At 44.6% G+C, this 22,772-nt stretch overlaps 1 protein-coding gene across 1 annotated transcript in view; it reads right to left on the bottom strand.

The window, feature by feature from the left end:
- Nucleotides 1–22,772, bottom strand: part of CACNA1E (calcium voltage-gated channel subunit alpha1 E) — a 536,284-nt gene that overhangs the window by 216,090 nt on the left and 297,422 nt on the right. Inside the window, exon 8 of the mRNA XM_019624043.1 lies at nt 19,674–19,684. Coding sequence (XP_019479588.1) covers nt 19,674–19,684 — 11 coding nt within the window. The remainder of the gene's footprint in view (nt 1–19,673; nt 19,685–22,772) is intronic.

Genomic DNA, 22,772 nt, shown 5'->3' with positions numbered 1-22,772 from the left:
CTGCGAGACATCCAGTAAGGAGATGGCCCGGACCACTCCAGTATAAACTGTATTGGAGGCAGAAAACCCATCCGGTATCCTTACTACTGCACTGTCCTCCACTGGTGACAGTAGCTGGAGAACCAAGCACACCTACATCACCCCAAAACCATTTGCTAGTCTAGGCCCACGCTTCCACTAATCTCAGAACATTTCCATTCCTTTTGATAGGGTGTAAAGAATAGAGATTGGTGGGGCTTTTCTGATGAACTCTTTCGGGACGTCCTCTTCACAAAACTTAAGGTCTGCATGTTGTTCAGGCTGGCAGGGATCAGAGTTCCCATGGCAAAGAATTTATTTGTGCATTTATTTGTTCCTTCATTCCTGCATGTACATATGCTAACGTTTCATATGTATCAGGTGCCAAACAATGTGACGAGCTAAGCTGCAACAACAAGCAAGATGGCCGTGGTCCTGCCATCCTGGAGCTTACAATCCAGTAGACCACGTCTTTCAGGAGCCAACACCGGTGATAGAATAGGGCAGCCCCTGACTCTGCTGGTGCCATGACACTGTGGAAGTCCTCGCCCATTCTTTTGTGCATTAGTTTTGCCCAATGGGAAAATAAGGCTGCTGGTGTCGCAGAAGTAAAAGGCTGGCTGCTCACTGGATGCAACCCTGCCCTCCCCCAGTAACACCAGAAGAAATTGTCATCCTGCTGACACTGGAGGAGGGAGGAAGGACAAAGATGAAACTGAAAATCAATGCGTGTGACCCCCTCCTTCTGGGATCGATGTGGCTTGCTTCTTGGAGGACTTCTGCCGATTAGAGAAGGCAGGGAAGCTGTACTCTGGACGACAGAATTCTAAAATGACACCCTCTCCTTCCATGAGTCCACAACTCCATTTCCTCCACTTCAAGCACAAATCAGTGGGGAAGGTGGCAGGTGGGTACCTCTTCCTGGGTCTGGTGATCAAATAGTCTGCCATACCTCTGTGTGTATTATAAATACACAAAATAACTAAAAAGGGGTAGGATGAATTCTGTGAAAGGTGAAACCTAGATAGGAGATTATATAAGAGAGAATACCTAAGCATTTTAAATAATAGCAATGGCTCAAATATGTCTGGAAACTTGATGTCTGAGAGCGCTTTTACATAAACATTCTCCCACATGAGAGTCTCAAAAATCTCTAGAAATATTCTGCGTAAAAATTACTGTCCCCATTTTAAAAATGAGGAGACCACAGTTCAACAAGGTTGAGTGATTTGCTGTTAGTCCCATAGATAAAAAGAACTGGATGGACTTGAACCCACTGTCCTGCTCCCAAGTTCAATGCTCATTTAGACTCAGCACTGAAAGAACAGCAAACTGGCAGCTTGTAAGAAGTGGGGGATAAAATCAGAGACCTTAGAAACCTGGGCAAATATCTTGACTTCCAAAAAGATGATTCTGGAATGATAACCAGTGAGCTCACAGTCAATCCCAAAAGAACTTGGCAATGCACGAGTAAATAGTTGGTGAGCAATGAGAAAGAAAGATGATCAAATAATGCATGGGAAGAGCTTAGCTCAGTACCTGGCACAGGTGAGGGCTCAGTAAATGTGATGACTGTTACTATCACCATTATCATTGTTTCTTATTATCAGGAATTAGCATGGGATTGCTTGGAACAAACCCATCCAAGCTGACCTTGTTCCTTTTTCAAACAGGGTTATTGGAAGAACAGATCAGGAAACTGGTAAGGATTTGGTGCTACTTGATTTCAGCAAGCCCTTTGACAAAATCGCTTATACGCTCAGAATGGTGGAGAGGACCCCTAGGTGAGTTTCTTGCCCCAATTATAGAGATCAGTGAATGAAAGATGAAATTCGAATACTGACTTTGCTATTTAGAGCCTGTGAATCCTTGGGCAACTTACTTAACCTCTCTGTGGTTCCACTTCCTCATCAGAAAAATAATGATAATAATAGCAACCATTTCAGAAGAGCAGTAAGTGTTGATTAGATAGATAGATAAAGCAACAACAAAAAAAACCTATTAATGTAATATGTTACTAATTTCAACCTATAGGAAGGTCTCTAGAGGTCATCTAAGCTGACAACAGCAAAAAAGAAGTAGAAAACTAGAGGACAGTGACGGATCTGTAAAAGATCTGAGATTGACAATCACAAGCTTCATATCTGCCAATGGTGTGATGAGGGGGCTAAAAATAAGCTCAGACTCTTCATAGACATGTGGTTTCATCTGAAAGAACTCTCGGTGTGACAGACCAGTTGGAGTACTATGTTCACGTCTGAGTGCCATATATTAGTCATACTGAGAAAATTGGGAGATGGGGGTGACACAAGGGACCTCAAAATGACATCAGGTGAGAAGTAGTTGAGAAAAGCACAAATGTTTGGTTGGTAGCAAGTGGCTGTCACTTGGATGAAGTTTTAGACTGCTTTCTGGCATAACTTGAGTCAGTGGATCAAATTAGAAGGGGCCAGATTTTCCCAAGAAAGGCAGAAAATCAGATAGACAGGGAGGAAGGAGGAAAGATGAGGGAGGGGAAGGGAGGGGCGGGGAAGGGAGAGGGTGTAGGAGCTATCCAACAATGAAATGGTATGCCTTGCCCGCTAGTGAGCTCTCCATCAGAGGGAGAGTCCAACAAGGGGCTTGGTAACCAGTTGTGAGGGATGTTGTTGAAGTGATTGATGAACTAGATGATCTCAAAGGCCATTTTCAATTCTCAGAGGCTATGATCCCAACCTCCATGCCCCGCGCGCAGTTCTCTTCCACACACTCCTTCCCTATCAAGGTCATGGTGAAGTTCCTAATCCCATAAACACCTGCTCACATTTGGCCTCTGAGATGCATATTCAACAATGGAGGGTTCAGCTGGCTGAACTGGCTGGCCTGTAAAGACTTCCACACCGCAGCCAGTGACCCTCTGGAATCCTAAACAAATTGTCCACAGCATCAGGAGCCTGAGCTCCAAGCAGCCTGCTTTGGGGACCTCAGCCACACAGGCCAAGCGCTGCAGCACCAGCTCCCCCACCCACCCACCATCACTATAGCAACCACTGGGGCTGACTGCCTCACAAGGCATTTCAATTCAGGCAGAGGAAGGCCTAGTTTTTCCTGCAATTTCCCAAAGTAGTGAGCTCTAAGGGGGTGCAGGTAAGAGGACTAGCAAGGGAGAGTTTCTGCTGTCCGTCCCCAGCAGGCCGCCATGAGGCCACCTCAAGACACAGCCTGCCGTCCATAACTTGACCTTGGCACCCTCTTACTCTTAACCAAAAACAAACAAACAAACAAACAAACCAGGAGAGAGAGAACAACTGGAGAATTTCATTATTTTTAGAAGCATGATCACTTAGCAACCTAAACATCCCATTCTTCCTCACCCCTCCCAAAGCCCAGGGAAATAAATAAATACAGTATTGAGGACTCCAGTGTTTGGCTCTGGTACAGCGTTGAGGATGTAATAATAATAATAATAATAATAATAATAATAATAATAATAATAATAATTCTATTTATGTATAAATAATGCCTTCCAAGGAGCTCAGATTGTCTGGCAAAAATTAAGGCACTGATCTCTCCACCCAGCCCCTCTGCCTCTCCGTGCCACCTGCCAAGGGTGACCCTTCTCTACTCTTTGACAAGAGCCTAGAACCAGAACGGACTTTATGTGTGGAATCGAAGTCAGGAACGGTAGCACTCCCATCCACAAGGCAGGGCCCCTGTACATTACTGCCTGCGACAAACAAGAGGCATTTATTCCTGGCAAGGGAGCAAAGCTCAGGTTTCTCCAACGAATGCCAGCAGTGAGCTCTCTCCTCACATTTGACCCTGTGACACATTCACTTCTGGAAACTTCTTCATGTCCCTGCTAATGGTCTCCACTCACCTGCCTTCCCCTCTGCCTGCGGCCGCTCAGCCTCGCTCCCAGGTGATCCATATTTTCCATACCTGTTTAGTGCAGGGTCCCCTGGAGTCCGTCCTCAGCCTCTTCTTTCTCTGTCCCTCTCCTGGGTGAGTCTAACCCAGGTCTATGGTTTCAACTGCAAACCACATGACAGACGTCCACACAGACCCCTATGCTGACTCCAGGCTTTCTAGCAGAGCTCCGTGCCCAGGGGTCCAAAAGCCACAGCCCGCCCAGCAAACACAGAATCCTCCTCAGTCCTCACCTCAGACTGCTCCTCACCCAGCGTGTTCTCTCTCAAGGAAGGAACCCCATCCACCAAACCTGGGGGTCATTTCTGAGTCTTCCTTCCCTTTCATTCCCCCAAATTTTCAAATCCCCAAATTATACTGGTCCCTTCCTCTCCGGTCTCTCTGACACAGGCCAGGTTCATACCTTCATCTTTTTCTAGAGAGTAAAACACGTGAAGGATAGCCCCTTAACTGGTCCTCAGGCCCATCTTCCCCTTCCTCTCGAATCACCACCCCACTCCCATGCATGCACCATGACGCGAATCCGAGCCTCTGAGAGTTGGAAGGTCTCTCTATCAGGGAGTCTATCAGTCTCTTGCTTTACACCCTGTAATGACCCTCTATTGCCTTCCTAATGAAGTCCAAACGTGTTATCATGGTGGCTGAGACCCTAATGTTCCCGCCTGCCTGTTCAGCTCCATCTGGAACCTCCCCTCCCCATGCTCCCAACACGCCAGCCCCCCTGTACATGACATGACATACACACCACTCTCCAAACGCAGCATTTTGCTCTGGCCTCTGTGCTTTGTCTGTGTCCTGTCTCTGTGGCTTTCTTCCCCAGCCCCACCACATAGCTGTGGAACCCCTTCTGAACCCCACTCACACAACAGCTCCTCTGTGTGGCCTCTTTCCCTGACTCCTCCAAGCAGAACTAGATGTTTCCTCCTTCCTGCTCCCTGAGCACCTAGTGCTCTCCTCTCTTACAGCCTTATCACCCTGATTGCAGGGGCCGGCTTCTAGGTCTAATTTCCCAAGATGCTCTGACTCCTGCAGGAAGAAGCTGTGTCTTCCATCTTTACGTCCCCAAACTTATTGCAGGGTTCGCCATTTACCAAGCACTTCAAAACACCTGTCGGCAAGGTACTCTTCTTTCCAGAGCTCCACGCTCTTTGCCATCTCCTCTGAGGGCATTCCAGATGGTCAGGATCCCTTATACAGCATGGCCCCTTCAATTAGCTCATCCGTTACACAGGGAGTGAAGTCAAGAGAATACACGGACTAATTACTGCCTTTCCTCTGGACTCCATATTTCTACTAATGCAAATTAAGATAATGTTAGTTAAACCATAAAAACACCAGTCTTTCTCCTCTGCATTGCTGGAAAGCCACAGCTCTGCTATCTGGTTCTTAGGTTATTCAATTATGAAATCCTAATTGAATTCCCCCTTTCCATGTTATCATTTATTTAGGACTATGGGTCTACTTAATTAGAGATTTTTGGAAACCTAAGCATTATTATCCACTCCTTTCCACCACCAGAAGACATGTCCACTCCATGGGGCTCCACCTATCAAAGCTCCTGCCAACACCCCTTGCTCCAGCAGATATGATGGGAACCCAAAGGTAACTTCCCCTCTTTCCTCTACTTTCTTTGGACGGTTCACTCCCCAGAAGTTTCCAGAAAGTTCTAAAATGGAGGCAATATCATTACAAGGGAAAGAGATAAGTGAATCTGGAAGCAGCCTGGAGGTGCGCTGTTACATCTACACATCCCCACCACTCCCAGTGGCATCATCGTGGCCTTCTCTTGTTCTTACTTCTTCTTCTTTCAGAGAAGAGTAGTATCCTGAATCAGAAGCAAAACCCCTGGTCCCATTCTCTTCGGCTCCCTTCTCTCTCCAGCCCCTTGGTGATCCTCTGTACTTCCTCCCTTAACTCATTCACGTCTGTTCCTTTCTGAATGTCTTCACAGCACTGCCTGACAACCCAGTTGCGTGACACTTCTCCCAACGACCTGATTGGTGGAGATGGGGTGAGGAAAACCACACCAGTTGCCCGGAGCAGGGGCCTAGCAGTCCAGGCTCTCCCTGCTACTTTTCACCCCATTCCTTCACCACCCTGGGGTTGGCTTTCAGCTGCCTTCCCTTCACTGGACCTCCATTTCTTTATCCCTAAAATAAGTTTAGACTTTCCAGCTCTCAGAGTTGGAATCCTCTTTCTGTCTGTCTCCCCTAGACACACCTTTCCTTCCCAGACCATTTCAGTTTGGGTCCCTGGAAAATGCTACCTCTGCCCAGTTATCTGGGAACATGCCTTATTCTCCGTGCCACAGAGCAAACAATAAAAATGCCACCTCTTCATTATCCGGCTGATGGAGGGAGAAAAAGACTTAGCCAACGAACCATGATGGCTGAAACCAAAGTAGTTTATTGTACGTTTGACATTGAGAGGCAGTTAGAGACACATTCAGAAACATACAACAATCTCTGCCCTTCTGGAAAGCATCCCAAACCCTCCAAGCCTGGCCTTCATCCCAGCCTGGGGTTTGGCCGCAGTGTGGAAAGAGGCCCTGGGCTGTGCAGATAAACCACATGTGGATAAGGTGGTGTGCACTGTGTCATTACTCATAACATTCAACTCAAAAACCACGTATGGCGTGCAACCACGTGCAAGAAACCGTGTGGCCAAAGAAACCTACGGGCCATACAGAGAAAGACCTGCTATTGTCCCCAAAAACTCAGAATCCAGGAGGAAGCAAAGTCTATTCATAATTCTCCACATGATCGGAGTAGCAATCAAGGTGCTAATAAAGAGCCATGAGAACAGAGGGGAGGGTGTACCTAATTCTAACAGGGAGGCTCTGGGAAGCCTCCAACCAAGAACTGAGGGAAAGCCAACACTGGTGTGGGTGGGCAGGTCCCCATCACCACTAACAGCCCCAGTGTCCTTGAAACTCAATGAATCTACAAACAGACAGTGAGTTCTACTCCATGCCTGGACCTGTGCAGGATGCTATGGGCTGTAAAAACTATTTAGGACAGTTTTGACTGCCATGCATGAAGTAATTAGCGAACAGGCGGTGCTATATTCTGATGTAATAAAGGGCTCCGTGCATGGAACTGACAATGAAAATGAGATCAGACTATAACAAAGTGCTAATTGCATGGCAGAGGCAGTGAATAAGAAATCCCTCCCCCAAACATTGTTCTTCACTTCCACTGCATTTCCACGGCTGTTGATGATGACATCCCAGCTAGCTGTGGGCGAGAACACTTCCAATACATCTTTTGGCGGCTGTGATGGAAAAAGGGCTGGACAAGGAATGAGAGGCCTGGTCTTGGAATCACCTGGTTTGTATCACAAGCAGGTTTGCTTCCCCTCTCGGGGCCTCTGGAGAGAAGCTGAACTCAAAGATCTCCAAGGTCCAATTCGAATGAAGTGTGGTTCTGAATACAAAAGCGCCAGGTGACATCATGGAAGAAGGCTATGAGAGAGGCGAGGCTGGAGTGCATGGGGGATGGCTAAGGAGGGAGACAGAAGGGATTTCCGACGAGGGCCGATCACGAGCAGGGGGGTGAAAGTCAGTCATGAAGGTGTATTTAAGAGAACAACACTGTTCTCAGGCATCACCCATTGAGGATGCCTCAAAGGCCATGCAGAAGACGTCAGACCTGAGGCAGCAGGAACTTGGCAGCCATTCTAGGGTTGTCTTGCTGTGGAAGGGGCTTTAGGGAGGTTCTCATGGCAGACAATGGACTGAAACCAGGGAGGAAGTTAAGACAAGAACAGCCAACCCGTGAGCCATTTAATCATCCAAGTTATTGAGAGGATGAGGATGTGGGCTGGTGGCTGGGAAGAGGACACGGACGGGAAGAACAGTTGCATATTTTATTAAAAGGACAGGCTCAAAAACGAAGAATGCAGAAAAGTGATTAAGTCCAGCACCTACCTCATCACTTCGGACCTCAGGCTAACACCCGACCCCAAGTCCCCAGAGTCTGAAACAGCCCAACGCCTATTCTCACAGCTTGTCACACCCTGACAGATGGACAGCTGACACAAGGAGGCAAAACAGGATTGATGATGATCACAGACTTTTCTGTGGAGAAGAGGGCACATGGAAGAGTCTGTCTCCCACGGCAGCTAGCACAGTGCTTGGTCCACAATGAATGGTGTCAGCAGTTGTCTATCAATTGAGAGCCCCCCTTCTACTATGAACCCCAAATAACCCCTCATGGGGCTTTAGAAACCTTGGAAGTCACCAAACATAGAAGAGAGAGGGTCTGCGAAGGGAAAGAGGACTCTTTGAGATAGAAAGCAGAGGGCAGAGCCTGGTGGGGGCTGATCCGGAGAAACCAAAGGTAGCAGGAAATTGGGGTACGGGGGAGCTGGTAGAGGGAAGGGCTTGCGGGGGCTGCAGGATTACAAGTCAGTAGCTCTCCCAGTGCCCCAACTTACTCTCATCCCCTCCATCAGGTAGAGGAGGACACTGCCTGCATTCAGACAAGGGGCAGACCTTAGGGCAAGAGGCAGCTGGCAGGAGACCCAGTCTCTCGATTCTCAGGCCAGAGTGTTGCCTCCTCCCTGGCAGGCTCCCCAGGTGGCTCGAGACTGCTTTAAAACTTGATGACTCGGCAGAGAGCCCTGGCTTCAAACCGAGCATTGTGTGGGCTGGATGTGTCCCTCCGCTGACCGGTCAAAGTCCAGCCTGCCGGCTCCCCAGCTCCTGTGCTGCTAACTGAAAGCCCCAGCTCCCCTCTCCACAGGGGTGGCCATCCCAGCTCTCCCCACCCTCTCCCCAGAAGGCAGCTGTTCACAGTTCATAGCCTTTGATTCATCCCCAGCCCCCAGTGGGCGGCCACCCTGGAGTAGTATTTGGTGACTTCATCTGCACATCAGTGTGTGATCCTGTCCAAGGGAACCAAAGAAAGAACACACCTGAAGAAAACAGCAAAGAAAAAGATTGGGTTGGGGGAGAGGGGTCCCTGAGGAGGCCTTTGACCAAAAAACAGAACTTGCTCTCTTCTGGAGACCTTTGAAGGAAAAAGGAGAGTGATACTGTTGTGATTCAAATATGGAATCCTCCCTAAGTCCCTGACCAGACAGCTCCTGGGACCAAGCAGGCCGGCTGTGGTTTGCTTAGTCCCTCCTCTCTTTCCTGTTCTGTCAGGAGAAATTCTATCCTGAGGCTTCTCGAGTTCCTGCGCCCGCCCAGCCCTGATGGAGCCGGTGTGGAGCCCAGAGCAGTCACAAGGGCACAGGGGGAAGGCTGTGGGAGGGGGACAGGCGTGGGGCCAGCCCACTCATGGACTTCAAGCTGAGAGGTGCCAGCACCCACAGCCCTACAGCAAACACGGAGCCCAACATGGGCAGTCCCTGAAAAAACTCCAAAACCTACAATTCCAAAGATTACAAAATGCTCTGATATATTTCTGAGATATTTCAGATACTCAGAAAATAACAGAAGACACAATGTACACTGTTGTATATAGTCCCCTATTTAACAGGAGTGACCATTTTCTGATATTTGCTTCAAACCATTTCAGAAACAGCTTTGGCTCCCCCCCCCCCAGCTGGATTTCTCCCCCACCTTCCTAGAGTAAGCACTGCCCTGGAGTTGGTTTGTATCAGTCGCATGCAGGCTTATGTACTTTCCCAATATAATTAGGTGTTTTTCTAGCTCAGATTTTTTTCGGGGTCCATGAACCGTCTGCTGAATCATCTGGGTGCTTACTTAGCATGCAAATTTCTGACTGTCTCAGGGTAAGGCCAACATTCTGCTTTTTCAACAAGAATCCCAGATGATGCACACTCAAGCCCCGGTTCTGGTTTAGGACTTAAGCCTTATTTAAAATGCAAAACAAGCAGCAACAACAATGACCAAAACAAACCAATTAATCCTGGGCAGGGCAACCCTTTCAATTGCTATCTGTCACTTACTGCCCTGTGTGAAAGACAAATCTGAAGCAAGCTTTGTACTCTCTCCAAAGACCAAAAGGTCTGGGGTCAGCTGCTGTTTCCCCATCACTTCCACAGCTCACTCAGAGCCACAATAAAGCAGCAATAAACATTTATTATGGCTCCAGGGGAAGGAGGGAGAGAAGAGATTTAAAGGACCATCAAATCTAAATGTCCTGTTTGCATCAGCCCACCACTGCCACCTTTTGTAAGCATGCCTCTGGCACCTTATAGATAATAACAGAGTTACAATGTATGCTGTAATTGGATATTTTTATTTTTGTTGCTATCCTGAATTAGAAGCTACATGTATTCTTCTATATGGCAGCATTCTTGAATTTGTTTACAATCACAAAATCCTCCCACTGAAAGTATACAATACAGTGGTTTTTAGTATCGTCACAGAGTTGTACAACCATCACCACGATACTTTTAGGGCATTTTCATCACTTCAAAAAGAAACCCCCTATCAGTCATTCTCGATCCACCCTCTCCCCAGCCTTAGTAACCACTATTCTACTTTGTTTCTATGGATTTGCCTCTTGTGAACTTTTCACATAAGTGGACTCATTCAATTTGTGGCCTTTTTGTGAAGGACTTCTGTCCCTTACCATGCTTCTCATGGTTCACTCATGTTGTAGCATGAATCAATACTTCATTCCCTTTCGCTGTCAAATAGTATTCCATGTACTGTATATTGAATCACATTTTGTTCATTCTCCAGCTAATTGACACCTGGGTCGTTACCGCTCTTTTGCTACTATGAATAATGCTGTTATGGGCATTCATGGAGAAGTTTTTGGATGGGTACATGTTTTCATTTCTCCTAACAATATAGCTAGATGTGAAACAGCTGGGTCATATGGTAGCTCTTACGTTTAACATTTTGAGGAACTGACAAACTGACCTCCAAGCTTGCTGCATCATTTTATATCTCCATCAACAGAGTGTAAGGGTGCCAGTTTCTCCATATTCCTGCCCACTACTCGTTGTTGTCTGTCTCTTTCATTATGACCATCCTAGTGGGTGTGAAGACATAGCTCATGGTGCTTTTGATTTGCATTTCCTTAGTAGCCAATGATGCCGAACATCCTTTCCTGTGCTGACTGGCCAGTCACATGCTTGAAAGCTTTTACCAAAGAGCCTGGGACCCTACTCAACGGTGCTTCTCAAAGTGCGGTCCACTCCTCTCACACTCAGGCACACACTGGCAGCATCGCCATCACCAAAGATCTTGCCAGAAATGCAAATTCCCAGGCCCTAACCCAGATCGCCTGAATCAGAAATTCTGGGAGTGGGGCCCAGCAATCTGCATTTAACAAGCTCACCAAGTAATTCTGCTGTAGCCTTAAGACTAAGAGTCAGTGCTAGAGAATATTGTTTCTTCCACGGTATTCCATAGTAATTTACCAAGTGATATTTGATAGAGAAATTTCTTGGTAATATAAGTTTGGGAAACATTGGGCTCACCGAAAAATCCTTTACTCAGGACATCGCAGAACCTTCAGTATGTTTATGAGCATTGTGGAGCTCCAAAAAGGAGGTCTAATGTGCAGCTTTTCCTAAAATTACATAAGCATCGCCCCCCTTTTATAAGGAGCATCTTGCAGGATTAGTGTTCCACAGGCGTTATTTTGGGAAACATTACTTTAACAGAATTTGGTAAAAGAAATTAAAAGGGTACGCCACTATTTTCTTTAGTAAATAGAGTCTGTTGATCACAGTATCCATTCAACTAGTTCTTTACAAAGTCTTTTTCTTGAGCTGTTTATTGCTGCAGAGCAAAACTTAGTGGCTTACAACCACAATAAGCACTTTTTGTGCTTTTTGTGATTATCTCACACAGTGGGTCAGGGATCTCAGAGTGACTTAGCCGAGTGGTGTTGCCACAGCTTCATCCTCGACCGCCATCCCCCACCCCCCACCCCCCCCACACACACACACACCAACCCCTTACCTAACAAGGTCACAAGAAAGTGTCTCGGAACGCTGAGACCCGGTGGAATGATGTCGGTTATCTCCCTTATTTTCATGGCTGAGGCACAGCTGCACCATCCTGGGGGTTGTGTGTGTGGGAATATGAAGGCACAGCAGGTGTTGGAGTACAATGGGGCTGGTTGATGGAAACTAGCCCTAAGGCACTTATCACAAACAGACTATAGAAAAAACAAGTTTCTCTTCTTTGAAGTTTCTTAATAAAAGCTACGTGTTGGCCCGATTCGGGGCTCAGTTCCAGGGAGAGACTGCAGTCCCCTGGCCCCGCTTTAACTCTATCCTTGTCTCTTCTGTTTCTTTAACCCTGAGCCGCCCCTCTGACTCCCCACTGTCCATGCTGCGTGGGACGCAGCAGAGTGGTTCTTCCTAAGGGTCTCTCATGGTCTTGTGGTCAAGATGTCAGTAGGAGCTGCAGTTATCTGAAAGCTTAACTGTTCTAGATTTCCAAGGTGGCTTGCTCACATGGCTTTGGCAGGAGTGCCCAAGTCCTCAGGACGTGACCTTCCACAGGGCTTGTTGAGTGTCCTTATGACATGGCAGCTGGCTTCCCCCAGAGCAAGTGTCCCAAGAAAGCTAGGCAGAAGGGGCCAAGTCTTCTACAACCAAGGCTCAAAGTCACACCCTCATGTCTACCATGTTCTCCTGGTCACACAGACCAGCCTGGACACAGGGAGAGGACAACACAAGGGCTTGAGGACCAGGAGGTAAGGGTCACTCTGCTAGTAAATGACTGCTCTGCAGTCTGGCTCCAGAGTCCAGGCCACTGCATCCTGGGGCCTTTCTGTTCCTCTTCCTAAGCGTACTGATATTCCTTTAAGAATGGGTAACTCAAAAAGGCCAGCCTTTGGAGGTCAGAACTCAGCGTGTGTTCCTCTGCTGGGTGTTAGCGTGTCCACATGCTTTTGCAGCTGCCGCTAAGCACTGCAGCTTGCCCAGAAAGCGGGCTTTGCAGAACGCAGGACTGGAAGTGTTCATTAGCTAATTAGGCTGTTCTTAACTAATCTAGGAGATGAGCATCAATTTACTTCTGTCTGTGCTCTCAACAATCCTGCCACTGCTGCGCTATAAATCCTGCCCCTCTCTGTTCTTTTCATTGTCCTCCTATCGAATTGAAAGACTCATAACTCCTAGCACCTCTAGTGCCTAAAACCCTATTCCTTGGAAAATCCCTCCTTATTTTAGGTGAATCTTTAACTGTCATTATGATGTTAATAGAATGTTGAGTAGAAAGCCTCAGCTCCTTTCAAAATAGAAAGTACATTTTTTTGCCTAAAACCCTGGTAAGGCTTAGGGCCCTCTGGACCTTAAAAACATTCTTGAAATATTTGCCATTCATTCATTAGCTTGTTCAATATTCATCAAACACTGTTGGATGATTAAGTGTTAAGCACCTGGGGCATACAAACCACCATATATAAAATCATGTAACACACCATTTGCCTTGGAGTGTGGAGGCTACGGTCGTGAAAATGGGGGAAATCAGATTAGGATACAGCAAGTTCCTGACGATGAGGCACCCAATCAGAGACCTCTGACGTATACTGTGTGTAGGCATGCAATTAAGTCAACTCCACAAAGTATGCAGGAAACGTGGTTTTGTTAATGTAGGTTTTGTGACCATCCTCCACCTTCCTCAGCATAAACAGGTTCTAACCGTGCACTGCATCACTACTACACAACAGGATGTCATATTCAAATAGTAGACATGCATTGCGGCGCTACCACGCAACAGGACGTCATATCTAAATAGTAGGCATTCACTGCGTATCTGTTGAAGGTGGTGATAAATAAGGAGAGAGACCTAACAGGGACTGAATAGGAAACATCCTCATTTGTTGTAAGACTGGGGACCCGGAATTGGATATCCTGGTTTCTAATGTCACCTTTGTCCTATTTTAACTTAAGGCCTCGGGTCAAATGACAGGTCAAAGGGCACAGCTTCCCTGTACACCACTTCTCACATATGGCAACTGAGAGCAAAGGCTCCACTCTGGGTCTGTCTCCTCTGGAGAAAAGGAGTTTTTACAGAAGTTTTATCCATTAAGTAATGTAATGGTTTTATATCTAATATTCAGAGGTTAAGTCTTCGGAGGAAGGATTTCTATTAACTAAGAAGAAAGCTTATCCTTTTTTTTCAGGTTCCTTTTACTCAGCTCAAGGAAGGCAAGCGTTAGCGGGACTCAGACATTGTAGGATGCAAGGGACTTGGGGGTTCACATGCCGCATTAGTCATTTTAAAAGGACCATTTGAGAAGGAGAAAGAGGCTGGGAAGGATATATTCCTCCTTCCATGAAGTGGATCCTTGGACAAAGACTGGATCAACCCAGCATTCCTTCCTTTGGCCAGGGAGGGAAATGAGGAATTAACCAAAGGGTTGCAAAAATGGTGTGACAGCAAGCAAAAGAGCATGTTCAAAAGGAAGGAGGCATGAAATAGCACAAGATTCAAGTCGTCCAGTACAGACAAGCAGGCTGCATGTGGTGAAATGAAGTCAGGAAGGAGCCTGAATGGCTCCTGCACTCAACCCCGGACAACAGCGACCCACAGAAGGGCTCTGAGCAAAGAGCTGTGTAACTATGTTGTTTTTTCCACGGTTATCATCTTCTGCAAGATCTTGTATTCAAAATTCAACAGACACCTTTTGAGATTAACATGGTATCATGGAACAAATTTCACTTCGTACATTCTCAGGATTTGGCAATTCAGTTAGCTTTACATTGGGTGATATCCTCCCTTTTCCATGACTGAATGTCCTTTCCCTCATTCTCTATGGCAACCCCTGACCCAGCTTCAACACCCAACTAAAACACACATCATCTCCCCTGTGGCTCCTCCCCCGCCCCAACATAGCTACCTTCTCCTTCCTCCACACTCGCAGGATACATTCTATGAAGCATCACTGTGGTGATGAGTTCCAATTACTTCTTACAAGTCTCTCTCTTCCATTGGACGATGGGTCCCGTGAAGGCAGAGATGTGCATTCTAATTTACATATATGTGCGTGCTCATTTACCCAGCAGTACTTCATTGGATGCCTGTTCTGTACCAGACCCTATGTTGGACGTTGGTCTTCAATAGAGTACTACTGAGTGAAGGAAAGTTTTCTCATGCAGTGAGACAATGGGTATGTAATATATATGCATATGAAAATTAGAGTGTAAGTTGTCTAAAAGCAAAAGTCAGCGTCTTTTTCAGTACTCTGAACGTGAGAAATTAAAAACGACTGATTTTTAAAAACTTATTCACTCAGTGATTTGCAATCATACCACATGACAAAGCAGAAAAAGTTAAAATCATTTCAAGCTCCAAGAACTCAATACCTAAAAATCTAAAATGTTGAGCTGGTAGGGTGGGAACCAAGCAGGTAATGTCGAGACACCCACAGTTATTTTTATTACATAACAAAACACTAGGACAGGTTTTCCTGTCTGATGACCTCTACACAACATTCTGCAGACCAAGCGGAACATGACTTGTTGGTGTCTTTTCATCCATTCATCATATATTTATTAGTTCCTGTTACCAGCCAGCTCTGTTGTTGACTCTGAGGAAAACAAGAGCTGCCATTTTTTGTGCTTTTAATATGTTTCAAACATTAACTGCTTTACGTGTATTAATTCAATAATCCTCAAAGTAACTCTATGAAGTAGGTAACCACTTATTTGGGTAAGTTACTTAACTTACCCTGTGCCTCAGTTTCTTCATCTACAAAATGGCAGGAATAATATACATCATAGAGCTGTTGAGGAATTAGATGAGTTCACATGTGTAAAGTGCGAACTTAGAATAATGCCTGACGTATACTATACTTTCAAATATTAGCTAAATACCACCACCACCACCACCACCATCTCATTTTGAACATGAGAAAACTGAGGCTCAGTGAGGTTAGAAGTCGCCCCGACTTCTCTCAAAGACAGGCAGATTGGGCACACACTGTGGCCTCTTCTCTCCTGAAATTCCTAGAAATCACTTCATAAATGCACACAATAACCACACTGGAAAGCAAGATGGGCAACAAACCCTTGGGAGCCTAGAGATCGTGATGAGTGCCTCAGGACAGAAGGTAGATGTGATCTGATTTTTAAAAGGAAACAACAGCTCCCAGGCCCCAGAGGAGGATGCTACTGTCATACATGTGGGCTGGTGCCAATGAGAGCTCCTGTCTGCAGATGGTGGACGCTGGGGTCCAGAGGGACTAACGGAGTGACAGTTTGGGTACAGTAGCACAAAGATCAAGCAAGCACTGTACTCTCACCTCCTTACCCTCCTTAGCTCCTTGGACCAGGCAGCAATAAAGGACTATCTGCTATAAGCTGGAGCACTGGGCATGGAAGTTGGGTGAGAAAGTGGGGCAGTGCCCTTTTGCACCCTTCTCTTCCTGAAAGGAACAGGTGAATGGCCATGAAAATGACCCATCCAGCAGCTGGTCTCACCCCTCCCACACTCTCACTAGGCTGTTAGCTTCGTAGTCTAATGTCCTTTCAAGCTGTTTACATAAGCAGATATGACAGATGACATTACAATCAAGAATCACCAACTGCTTGAGGAAACTCAATACCACAGAGAGGAAACAAACTCAACAATCAAAGAACTTACACAACAAAAATGAATACATGTAATTACTAGCTTAAGGGAAATGTGAGAATATTGCAAGCACTTAAAAAAATTAGCTAGAGATAGTGCAAATGAAAAATTTCAATAACTGAAAACTTAAGGAATGACTAAACAGGCTGAATGGCAAAATAGCCAGCGGAATTAGTGACCTAGAAAATTAAACTGAGCAACGTTCCCAGAAATCAACACAGAGCCATAAAAAGATTTCTTAAAAAGCAAAGTTAAAAGACATGGAGGATATATAGAAAAGTCCCAACATCATATACAATGAACACCAGAAATAAAAAATACATAAAATGGAGAGAGAGCAATATTTTTTAAAAAGAGGAAGCAATTTGAAGGGAAGAAAAAACAATTCAAAAGTACTTCCCAGACTTGGGTAAAGATATGAACCTTTGGATTGAAAAGGTTCCCCAAACTGGCATGCAAAATAAAGATATAAATAAAAACCATCATATAAGACACATATTAGTGAAATTTTACAATACCAAAAATAAGGAAAAATGCTAATTTTCTATAAAGAAATAATCAGGTTAATATTAGAATTATCATCAACCACAACAGATAAAAGACAACAGTAGAACGGGTTAAAATATTAAAGGTAACAGAGAGAGATAATTGAAATGGTATTGAACTATTGTATAAAGAAGAAATTTTGCTTGCATTTTGTTCAAAACCAGTTGGGAATCACTTTAGTAGTTACCCTTAAATATTTAACAGATGTTCATGCTGATGTGACATAAAGGCTCGTCTGTTTTACATCTTCTTGACTGACTTTCTTTTTATCAGAATGAAGTCATCCTCATCCCCTTTAATGCTTTCACCTGAATATTTTTAAAAAACTGTTGGATCAGTTGCTTTTGGTTGGCATTTCTCTAGCACCTTTGACCACTTTTTCTATTTTCAATTTTCCATTATCATTTTTATTTAGCTAAATCTTTTAAATATCAGGTTAAAAATTATACAAAATCACAGGGTCTCTATCTTTAAAAAAGTTAAGTTTCATCTATTTGCATTTGTTCTGATTGTTCTATTAACTTAGGACTTACTTCTATAGTCCCACTTTCAGTTTGTCTTACTGTTTCTTTTCTCTCCTTGCTTACTTTTTGATAGACTTTCTGAATTTTCTTTACCTTTCTTCTTTACTGGTTCTATTTGCCTACAGCTTCTATTTCAATTTCTAGAATATCTACCAGACCTTGTTGGCTGTGATTAAGAATTCTGTGCCCATTCCACAGGATTCTTAATTTAGTAAAAACTGTTTATACAGTAACACCATCCTGCACGAAAATGGTATGCATGTCATTACTCCAAAAATAAGTTTATTGTTAATGTTAAACTTTTAAAGTGAATTTTCAGTAGCATTCACAGTAATTTCAGTGTTTAACCTCCTACAGAATGAACTTCCAAAACCTTTGAGTTTATAAATTACATGAAAGTACTGAGTTATTCGTAAAATTAATTTAATTGTTACTCTTTATAAAGGGTATCCACCATAATACTATAACAAACACCTGCCTTAATGGTTTACTTTAAAAACATCTCCTTTAATATCAGAAACAATATAGGAAAGCCTTCTATTACTGCCATTATGCAACATTTTCCAGAAGTTCTAGAGTTCTAGCTAGTGCAATATAAGAAAAAAAAAAAAAAATATATATATATATATATATATATATATATAGTGGGCAAATTGGAAAGAAAGAACTATAATAACAGTTATTTGCAGTTGGTGTAATTTTCTACATTGATAGCCTGAGAGAATCTACAAATAAATGATTTTATTTCTTTTTTATTTAAAGTTTATTGGGGTGACAATTGTTAGTAACATTACATAGGTGATATATAGATGATAAATGATTTTATTTAATGAAAAAATTTGACATGATTGCTGGATACAATATCAACAAACAAAAACAGTAGCATTCCTATACACTAGCAATGTTTGATTAGAAATGCAAAAAACTATTAATTCGTTCACAAGAGCAATAAAATTGTAAGATACATAGAAACAACTATAATAAAAGATGGGCAGGTCCTAAATGCAGAAATCTCCAAAACTCTTATCAGATCTAAAATGTATCCCAAGTAAACGAAGAGATAGTGGCAAGCCTCAACATTGTGAAACTGTCCATGCTTCCCAAATTACTCAATAAATACACTGCATTTCCAGGCAAAAATCTTATGATTTTGACAAGTTAATTCTAAATTCATATGAAACTACAGCGCCCAAGATAAGCCAATTTTAAAGACAAAATAGAGAGAAGATGATTAGCGCTATCACTTATCAAAAAGGACTATAAAATTGTCATTAATAGGATAGACAAATAATAACCAATGGGATAGAACAGAAAGCCTAAAAATAAACCACGCACATATGGGAACGTGGCATTACACGTCAGCAGCAAAAGATGTACTATTCATTAAATGGAGTTGGGAACCTATGAAAAAACACAGGTATATTCACACCTCACATAATACACGAAAATAAATTCAAGAAGGATTAGGACCTAAATATGACAAACCTAATTTTAAAATTGTACTAGGAAATATAGGGGAATGTCTTTATGACGTTTTGGGGAAAACCCTGCCATAGCTTCATAAGAGTCTTGCATTTTACTCATACACTGCCTCTGTCTCAACTGCCGATGATAAAATGTAGAGTCTGACTGCTTAAAAGGTAACCAAATTATTTATTTCTTAGTTGGCTTGCAAAGATCAGGGCATACTCAGTTTTGTTCTTTTTTTCCCCTACATAATGACTAAAACTGAGAAGACTAGTAGATAGGGAATGTCACTCTTCTACAAGCCAGATTATCAGTCCCATTGTCCCATGCACATAAGTATTTCATAACAGTTTTCAAAGACAAAGAAGAGCTGTAAAATGAGCAGTCACCAGGTGTGCACTGACTCTAGTGAAGTAGATATACAAGGAAACCGAATTAGCGTAGTAGCAGGGAGTATCTAGGAAATGACTTAACCTAAGAAATAAATTGTCCCCTAACTAGGAAGGTGAAATACCTGAACACAAAGGAAGGGAGGCAATATATGCCCTTTCCTCAAATGCTTTGAAAGTCAAATTAGCCATCCATCTTGGGGAGGGTGCCTAGCTGGTTTAATGGGGATAAACTCCAAGTCATTGATTAATCAGACCCAAAACAGAACCGCTGATCGAGAAGGACTGAAATGTAGATACCCAGCGAGAACCTTGCTTTACTGGGAGAAGCTCCAAGCCCCTCACCTTTGACAGAATACAGAGGGAAAGGCCCTGGGCAACCGGCTCTGCCCCTGGGGATGGGGTTCTGCACCAGCCTCTCTGCTGAGCCAGGGAGAAGCCTTTGGCCTTTTGTATGGGGTGCTGGCCACACACACACACACACACACACACACACACACACACACACACACACACTCATACCCTGTTGCCCCACCATATGGGCCATGAATCATTCACAAAGCTTCTGAATCAATTATTCATCCAAACCAAAGACCAAACACTTTGCTAATTGTCCAAGGAGGAGGGGTAAAGGGGGAAGAGCAACTGATTGAAGGAAAAGGAACCCATGCCAATCTGACAATTGGCAGTATTAACACTTCATTTTTTAAAAACAAAAAAACAACCAAAAAGCAGAAAGAAAAAGAAAATAGCTTCCTCTAAGTTCCTTGGGTAACTAATATGGGATATGGGCTGCCTCTGAAACAGGAGGGGAGAAACACACTGCCCTCCCCTGGGATCCTAATGAAGCCACTCTACCCGATGGCTCTCCCTCTCCACCTCCAACCTCACCAGCCTCTCTGCCCTGGGAGCCCAGTACACACACACACACACACACACACACACACACACACACACACACACACGGCTACTGGACCTAAGGCTTGGTCATGGTCTACATTTTTGTTCCTGCTACCTGGGCTCAGGACTGGGAAACACACCTGGACAGAGTATGAGTGAAACTGGAAGACTTAAGCTGGGTCCATGATGCTCGCACCCTCTTCCCCACGCAGCTCCACGGGCAGGCACGCACACACCCTCGCTTTTCACCTCCTCATTCATTTCACATTTGTTGGGTATCACTTATGGGTCTGAGAAAACCCAAGTCACTCTGGAGAACAGGGAAAAGAGAACATGACCCCGCCCTCCATCTCAACTAAGAGACAAGGGGGTCATAAGACAAACAAGAGGGAAAGCACAGGTAAGTGCAGAGATGGTGCACAGTTGGGGACGTCTTCCCGAGGAATTGGGTCGGGAGCCTGTTCCCCCACACAGAGCCTCCTGGTATGGATTGGTAAAAGGCAGGCACGTATGCACAAGGCAGGGTGACAGCAAGTACAGGAATACAGGAAGAAGCTTTGGGATGACAAAAACAGCACCACCAAGTCTGGCCGTGCTGGGGTGAAAGAGCCCTTGTCACAGTAATGAGACAAGACAGGCTATGGCATGAAGTAGGGGGGAGGTTTAGCTAAGGGATGCTGGGAGGCCGTGCTAAAGAGATTCTTCTCCATGTCAAAGAGGAGAGGCAAGTTTGTCACCAGGTCCTGATCAGGAGAGAGAAATGAAGAAAGATTGATTCAATAGCACTTGTGATGTCAGACCAGAGCAGGGGCAAACCTGAGGCTAGAAGTCATGATGCTCTAGTAGGGGACGGATCCATTGATGACCATCCAGACCAGGGGAGAGATGGCAGAAACAGGCAGGGAGAAAAATACGGTGTTGGGCTGATGAAGACATCAAACGTTCCAGAAACGTCTACACGACAGAAAGGGTAATAAAAGCCAAATAAATTCTCAAGCTTGTAGGTGCCTCAGAGCTCATTTATCAGAATGGTCCTAAAATGTGGGTCACAGGTTCCTTTGATAAAAAGCTATGAACCATTTCCCTGGGGGGAAATACATATATACTAACTTTTAATACCATTTCAGGCAATTTAAGACTCCCTGAAGTCTCTCCTTGCAGACTTTCCAGGCTGCACGTAAATAAACAATGGCTGAGGTCATCCCTCAGAAGGAACTGGCGGTGTCTGGCCAGATCCCAGTGTTCCTGACACACTTTAAGGTCCTTTCCTTGTGACCACACAGGCTACTGGCACCATTGATAGAAAGAGCGGTGTTGGAAAAGGTGTCACTCTACAGGGAAGAATTTCCTGTTCAAAGAGAAAAACCAAGGAGGTAGAAAAAATTAAAAATCATAGTATGAGCAGTTACCATATCTGGCATGTCTCTGTGTTTACTCAAACAAAAAACCAAAAACAAAAAATTTACCCTTTTTGTAATCCTTGACTTTTTGTTTTGCTTTTAACATCCGATGAAATTTGGAGGGGGTTTGCCTTTCAAAAATCATCAAATAGGCTCTGCTTCCTCCCTCCCTCCCTTCACATAAAGGCAGAAAAGATGCTCTCAGCTTGCCCTGTTGGGAAATGGGTCTGCCCACACGTAACGAGTCGGAATCAGGAGTAAAATCAGGGCTGACCCGCCGTTCCTCTGTGGCAACTGCATTTTCACATGTCCCAGCCTTGCGTTCTAATCTGATGACCTGGGGAGTTCATCCCCAGGTAAGTGCTGGGCTTGGGTCCTCCTGGCAAAGACAAGACCGAACTGGTCAGGGTCAGGGTTTGGGGGTGCTACTGAGGTGGGGAGAAGGAAAGGGAGATGACCCTTGAAGCAGTTTCCAGGAAAGCAGGGGAACCCAGCCCTGGAGCTGTTCATAGAAACAAGCTATGGTCTGTCTCTCCAAAAGAAGGAAACAGTTTTTAAATCCTTGTAATGAAATCACTAATAAAGACAGCTGCTAAGGGGAACACAACTGCCATGCTGTTTGCATCCAAGAGCTCCCTTACAATGAGGCACAGGATGGAGGATACAGATGCAAGTATAGATACAGATGTACTTCAATGTAACCTCAGGCAGGAATATACAGGATCCACTGGCGGGCACACATATGGACAGGTCATAAACCCTGAGCCTATGCCTAGCTTTCTCAAGAGCTGCAAAATTTTTTATTCTTCTTCTTATTTCTTATTCTTTCTCTTCTCTTGCATCTTGCCTCTTCTGGCCAGCAGCTCCCAGCCGCACTATCAAACTTTAATGGCACCATGGCTTGAAAATAGATAACGGCGTCAGGTGCTCCATGGCTCTTTCTACTGATGAGGAAAGGCATGGGGGAAGGTAGACAGGGGAAAAGTGCCAGACACTTGCACAAATGCCATTCCATTTCATCTCCTCACCCCATCTGGAAGGCTAGTATCACTGTCTCTTTTTGCAGAGCAGAAAAGTAAGACCCTGGAAGGTTAAGTAA

Source organism: Hipposideros armiger, unplaced genomic scaffold (genome assembly GCF_001890085.2).
Source record: "Hipposideros armiger isolate ML-2016 unplaced genomic scaffold, ASM189008v1 scaffold_573, whole genome shotgun sequence".
Lineage (NCBI taxonomy): Eukaryota > Metazoa > Chordata > Mammalia > Chiroptera > Hipposideridae > Hipposideros > Hipposideros armiger.
Note: the sequence above shows the minus strand (reverse complement) of the source record. Positions and strands in the feature narration are given on the sequence as shown.